Below are 6,679 nucleotides of genomic sequence, written 5' to 3'. Positions count from 1 at the left end.
TAATGACTGATATTATTTTAACCTCTCAAACCACGAAATAACATCAAATATAAAATCCAAGTATTATCACGCACGTTTATGCCGAGGTCGTACGACCTTATACAGAATAATGTGTACACTGCCGAGGGACATGCGGTACGATCCATAGATGCATCTATCTACTGCCGAGGCATTCGACCTGCTCCATAAGAAGAGATGATACTTTATGAACATCCAGTTTAAAAGTTATTACGAGGCTAATACACAAAGAAGCACAAATTCTATTAATGGTCAAGTAACCCCCCAAAACTCAAGAAAGTGAAATTCGGTCTTTTGCAATCCTTTTATCGATTTCCAATATAATTTAGGCAATTTAATTAATAAGTAGAGTGCAAACATGATAAGTATTTCGTGATTTGGGGTCCTAAACTACCCGGACATAAGCATAATTAGTAGCTACGCACGGACTCTCGTCACCTCGTGCGTACGTAGCCCCCACAACTAGAAGCAAATATTAATTTAAATCACATATGGGGTAAATTCCCTCTTACAAGATTAGGCAAGAGACTTACCTTGTCTCAAAGCTCGCTTTCCAGCCTCAAATTTACTCTAAAGCCTCAACTCGGTGTCGAACAATCCGAAACTATTCAAAGGTTGTATAAATTAATCAATACATGTTCAAAAGTTCGTATTCTGAGTATTAGAGTGATTATCCAACCCTAATTGAAGGATTCCTAAAATTCACCCCCCCGGGCCCACGTGCCCGGATTCCGAATTTTTTTGAAGAAAGTTGTTACCCATAGACACGAACTCAAATATATAATTTTCACTCAATTCCATAACCATTTTCGTGGTTAAATCCCATTTTTATCAAAACCTAGGTTTTTCATCTATCTAAACCAATGATTTTCACAATTTTACATGTTAAAATCTACCCATTATCTATGTTTTAAACTCATATTGTATAGAAATTTCTTACCTCAAAGTGCTAGGTGAAAACCCCCTTCCAAGAGCTCCAAAATCGCCCAATAGATGAAAGAAAATGAGCCAAAATAACTTAAGTCCCACATTAAATGGACCATTCTGCCTTCAGCGATTTTTGCTTCTTCGGAGGGACAACCGCTTCCGGCTCCACATATGCGGAAAAATCATCGCAAATGTGGCCCTTCCCCAGTTGGCCAACTTCCGCATCTGCGGACCATTGGCCCGCTTATGCGGAACCGCTTCTTCAATGCGAGTGTCGCACTTGCGTCTTTGGCCCTTCTGCGGTTTCTTCCATCGCACCTGCGCGGTCGCAGGTGCGCACCAAGTCCCGTATATGTGGTTTCTAGGCTGCCCATGCTGGGCCGATTATGAGGTTGTTAGCTCGCTTCTGCGAGCTCGCACCTACGGCTGGCCCTCCGCAGGTGCGATTGCACCAGAAGCTGAGTGCTTCAACTATGCACCCAAGGCTAAACGACCTCTGCGCATCGTCCGAATGGCGTCCGGGCCCCCCGAGGCCCCGCCCAAACATACCAACAAGTTTAAAATCATAAAACGAACTCGCTCGCACCCTCGAAATGTGGAACACAACATTAAAACTAAGAATCGCAACCCAAAACCAATAGAATCAACTTATGAACTTCAAATACTTCCAACTTACTCTGAATGCGCCAAAACATACTTAAGCTACTCGGAATGACTTCAAATTTTGCGTGCAAGTCTTAAATCACCATACAGAACTATTCTCAGGCTCAAAATCCCACACAGACCTCGATAACATCAAAACCTACTCCAAACCAAATTTAAAGAACTTTAAAACCTTCAAGGTGCCAACTGTCAATATTAAGCGCCGAAACGCTCATGGTTCATTCAAAACATCCGAACATACGCCCAAGTCCAAAATCATCATACGAACCTATTGGGACTGTCAAATCCTGGTTCCAAGGTTGTTTACTCAAAATGTTGACCAAAATTAAACTTAGCCCTTTTAGCCAACCTTAAGGAACCAAGTATTCCGATTTCAACCCGAACCCTTTCAAATCCCGAACTAACCATCCCCACGAGTCATAAAGTAGTTAAAACACATACGAGGAGTCTTATCTAGGGGAACGAGGACCTAGAAAGCAAAACGACCGGTCGATTCGTTACATTCTCCACCTCTTAAATAAATGTTCGTCCTCGAACGGGTCTAGAATCATACCTGGAGTGTTGAATAAGTATGGATATCTGCTCTGCATGTCCTCCTAGGTCTCCCAAGTCACCTTCTCGACTGGTTGACCCCTCCTCTGAACTTTTACCACAGAAATGTTCTTGGACCTCAACTGGTGAACCTGCCTATCAACAATGGCAACTGGTTATTCCTTATAACCCAGGTTCTCGTCTAACTGAACCGTGCTTAAGTCTTACACATGCGACCTATCGTCATGGTACCTCCGAAGCATAGACACGTGGAAAACTGGATGAACTTTTGATAGACTGGGAGGCAAAGCAATCTCATAAGCAACCTCCCCAACTCGCCTTAACACCTCAAATGGACCTATAAACCTTGGGCTTAACTTGCCCTTCTTCCCAAACCTCATGATTTCCTTCATCGGCGAGACCTTCAAGAGAACCTTCTGGTCCGTGTAACTCTTATGTCTGGACTGTGCTGTGTGAAGTCACTCTTGAATCAACTTTACCTTTTCCAAGGCATCTTTCACTAAATCAGTACCATATAACTAAGCCTCGCTGGGCTTAAGCCATCCGATGGACGAACGACATCGCCAACCATATAAATCATCAAATGGAGCCATCTCGATGTTGTACTGATAACTGTTGTTGTAAGAAAACTCAGCCAAAGGCAAGAATCGATCCCACTGCCCTCCGAAGTCAATCACACATGCTCTGAGCATATCCTCCAAGATCTGAAATGTCCGCTCGACTGTCCGTCGATTTGCGGATGAAAGGCTGTGATGAGCTCTACCCGGGTCCCCAACTCACTCTGTACTGCCCTCCAGAAATGTGAAGTAAACAGATGGCTTCTATCTGATATGATGGATACAGGCATACCATGCAACCGAACAATCTCCTGAATATAAGTTTGAGCCAACCTCTATGAAGAATACGTGGTAATAACCGGAATGAAGTGTGCCGATTTGGTCAACCTGTCAAAAATGACCCAAACTACATCAAACTTCCGTAAGGTTCGCGGCAACCCAACTACGAAGTCCATAGTAATGTGCTCCTATTTCCACTCAGGTATAGTCATCTGCTGGAGTAGTCCACCTGGCCTCTGATGCTCATACTTAACTTACTGGCAATTAAGGAACCTCGCTACATACTCAACTATGTCCTTATTCATCCTCCGCCACCAATAATGCTGCCTTAGGCCGCGATACATCTTCGTAACACCTAGATGAATAGAATATCGAGAACTGTGTGCCTCCTTTAGGATCTTCTCCCTCAAGCCATCAACATTAGGAACACATAGGCGACCCTGGAGTCACAGAATACCATCCTCACTGATAGTAACCTCCTTGGCACCACCCTGTAGTAACATCTCTCTGAGAACCAACAAAGTGCGGATCATCAAACTAGCGAGCCTTGACCTGCTTGAATAGTGAAGACTGAGCGACGACGCATACAAGAACTCAGTTGGGCTCTGAAATATCTAAACTCACAAGTCTGTTGGCCAAGGACTGAATGTATAAAGCTAGTGGCCTCTCCTCTGCTGAAATGAATGCTAAACTACCCATACTCTTTGCCTTTCTGCTTAAGGCATCCATAACTACATTCACCTTGCCCGGATGATAAAGGTTGGTAATATCATAATCCTTTAGTAACTCAAGCCACCTGCGCTGCCTCAAATTGAGGTCCCTCTACTTGAACAAATGCTGCAAGTTGTGATAATCGGTGTAAACCTCACAGGACACCCCATAAAGATTATGCCTCCAGATCTTAAGAGCATGAACAATCGCAGTCAACTCCAAATCATGCACAGGGTAATTGTTCTCATGGGGCTTCAGCTGACGTGAAGCATATGCAATAACTCTCCCCTCCTACATCAATACACAACCCAGACCAACGCGTGAAGCGTCACAATATACAATATACATCCCTGAACCGGAAGGCAACACTAACACCAGTGCTGAATTCAATGCGGTCTTGAGCTTCTGAAAGCTCACCTCACAATCATCGTACCATCGAAACGGAGCACCTTCTGGGTCAATCTAGTCAAAGGTGCTGCAATAGATGAGAAGCCCTCCACAAACTGACAATAATAACCTCCTAACCCCAGGAAGCTCCTAATCTCAGTCATCGTGGTAGGACGAGGCCAACTCTGAACTGCCTCGATCTTCTTGGGATTTACCTTAATACCCTCGCCTGGTATAACATTCCCCAAGAATGCTACAGAATCTAACCAAAACTCACACTTGGAGAACTTGGCATATAGCTTCTGTTCCCGCAAGGTCTGAAGCACCACTCTCAAATGTTGCTCATTCTCCTCCATGCTACGCGAGTAGATCAAAATGTCATCAATGCAGACAATGACAAACGAATCAATATACGGCATGAACAGTCAGTTTATCTAATCCATAAATGTCGTCAGGGCATTAGTCAAACCGAATGACATCACTAAAAACTCATAATGGCCATATCTAGTCCGGAAAGCCATCTTCAGAACATCTGAATCACGAATCTTGAACTGATGGTACCCCGATCTCAAGTCTATCTCAGAGAACACCTTGGCACCCTACAACTGGTCAAACAAATCATCAATACGCGACAACAGATACTTGTTCTTGATGGTAACTTTGTTCAACTACGGTAATCAATGCATATCCGTATCATCCCATCTTTCTTATTCACAAAAAACACTGGTGCACCCCAAGGCGATACACTTAGTCTGACGAACCCCTTTTCTAGCAACTCCTCAAGTTGTTCCTTCAACTCCTTCAACTCTTTCGGAGCCATATGGTACGGTGGGATAGAGATAGGCTGGGTGCCTGGAGCTAAATCAATACCGAAATCAATATCACGATCTGGTGGCATGCCTGGTAGGTCAGAAGGAAACACATCGGAGAACTTCCAAACCACAGGCACTGAATCAATCACTGGAGTCTCTGCGGTAGTATCTCGCACATAAGCTAGATAAGCCAAACAACCTTTCTTGACTATGTGTCGAGCCTTCAGAAAAGAGATAACCCGTTTAGATGCTCTAACAAATAAATCCTTCCACTTTAATCTAGGTAACTCTAGCATTGCCAAGGTAACATCTTTGGCATGGCAATCCAGGATGGCGTGATAAGGAGATAACCAGCCTATGCTCAAGATGACCTCAAAGTCGGTCATATCGAGCAACAGAAGATCCGCTCTAGTCTCATAACTACAAAATGTAACAATACAGGACCGGTAGATCCGATCCACAATGACAAAATCGCCCACATGGGTGGACACATAGACAGGAATACCCAAGGACTTATAATGAACACCTAGGAAATGAGCAAACATAGATGAAACATATGAATTTGTAGATCCTGGGTCAAATAGTACTGAAGCATCCCTACCGCAGAGAGAAATAATACCTGTGATCACAACATCTGAGGCCACTACATCTGGTCTGGCCGGAAAAGCATAGAACCTAGCTGGAGCACCACCTGACTGGTCTCCACCTCTAGGATGACCCCTACCCACCTGCTCTCCGCCTCTGGGCGGTCGGACGGCTGGTGGGGCAGTTGGTACTGTAATCATAGGCTGCTGACCCTGCTGCACTGCCTTGCCCTGAAGCCTGGGGTAGAACCTCCGCACATGACTGAGATCCCCGCACTCGAAACAACCTCTCGGTACGGTGGGCTGCTGACTTGAAGTCTGACCCTGATGGCCTGAATACCCACTGGAGGAACCCTGAATAATTGGTGGGCTGTAGGAACTCTCTGGCATGGCGCTGAAATAAGGTCGCATTGGAGCACCCCGAGGAGGCGGCGATGTTGGATATGTGGGCCTGCTAGACTGAACCCTTACAAACTGGCCTTTGCCCCCAGCCGGGGCACCTTTGAACTCTATAGAATACCGAAATCGCTTATCCCTCGTAGCCTGATCCCGGCCATGCTGACATACACCCTCGATCCTCCGAGCTATATTTATAACTAGCTCGTAAGAAGTCCCCATCTCAACCTCTCGGGCCATGGTGGCCTGAATGCCAGTGTGCAAACCTGCAACAAACCTCTGCACTCTCTCTGCATCAATGGGAATGGTCATAAGTGCATGGCGAGACAACTCAGAGAACCTCATCTCATAGTCAGTCACTAATATCTGACCCTGTTGGAGCTGCTCGAATTGAAATCATAACTCTTCCCTCTAAGAGGAAGGGATATACCTATCCGAAAAAATACGGGTGAATCGGTCCCAAGTCATGGGAGGTGAATCTACTACTCTACCGAGGAGATATGAATGCCACCACCTACGGGCCTTGCCCTCCAGCTGAAAAGTAGTAAAATCCACCCCATGGGACTCCAATATCCTCATATTGTATAGTCTGTCTCTGCACCGATCAATAAAGTCATGGGGGTCCTCATGCCGCTCACCCCCAAAGACAGGAGGATGTAGCCTAGTCCATCTGTCCAATAGCTTCTGCGGATCGCCAGCCACAACTGGTCTAGGCTCAGGTATAGCTACTGCAACTGGCTGAGCTCCGCCCATGGGTAGTGGGCCCGGGGTCTGATATACGGCAGCTGCATGC

General features: G+C 45.4%; 1 protein-coding gene across 1 annotated transcript; it reads right to left on the bottom strand.

Annotated features, from left to right (window-relative positions):
• Positions 1–4,120: 4,120 nt before the first annotated feature.
• Positions 4,121–6,231, bottom strand: LOC138898916 (uncharacterized). Its single transcript, XM_070185025.1, has 3 exons — positions 5,598–6,231; positions 4,965–5,432; positions 4,121–4,182 (listed from the first exon to the last, which is right to left on the bottom strand). Exons 1-3 carry the CDS (start codon positions 6,229–6,231, stop codon positions 4,121–4,123), a joined length of 1,164 nt encoding a protein of 387 aa, XP_070041126.1.
• Between the last annotated feature and the right edge of the window lie 448 nt (positions 6,232–6,679).

Source organism: Nicotiana tomentosiformis, chromosome 9 (assembly GCF_000390325.3).
Source record: "Nicotiana tomentosiformis chromosome 9, ASM39032v3, whole genome shotgun sequence".
In the NCBI taxonomy this organism is placed as follows: Eukaryota; Viridiplantae; Streptophyta; class Magnoliopsida; order Solanales; family Solanaceae; genus Nicotiana; species Nicotiana tomentosiformis.
The sequence above is the reverse complement of the archived record's forward strand: the minus strand, read 5'-3'. Positions and strand labels throughout refer to the sequence as shown.

What these genes read in the sequence shown, in the direction of transcription:
- LOC138898916 (XM_070185025.1), bottom strand. Translation starts at nt 6,231, where the DNA reads ATGAGGTTCTCTGAGTTGTCTCGCCATGCACTTATGACCATTCCCATT. An exon ending in TAGAGGTGGAGACCAGTCAG is followed by an intron (nt 5,433 to 5,597) that starts GTGGTGCTCCAG and finishes CTCATTTCCTAG; the next exon opens with GTGTTCATTATAAGTCCTTG. An exon ending in AGATCGTGATATTGATTTCG is followed by an intron (nt 4,183 to 4,964) that starts GTATTGATTTAG and finishes CATCTATTGCAG; the next exon opens with CACCTTTGACTAGATTGACC.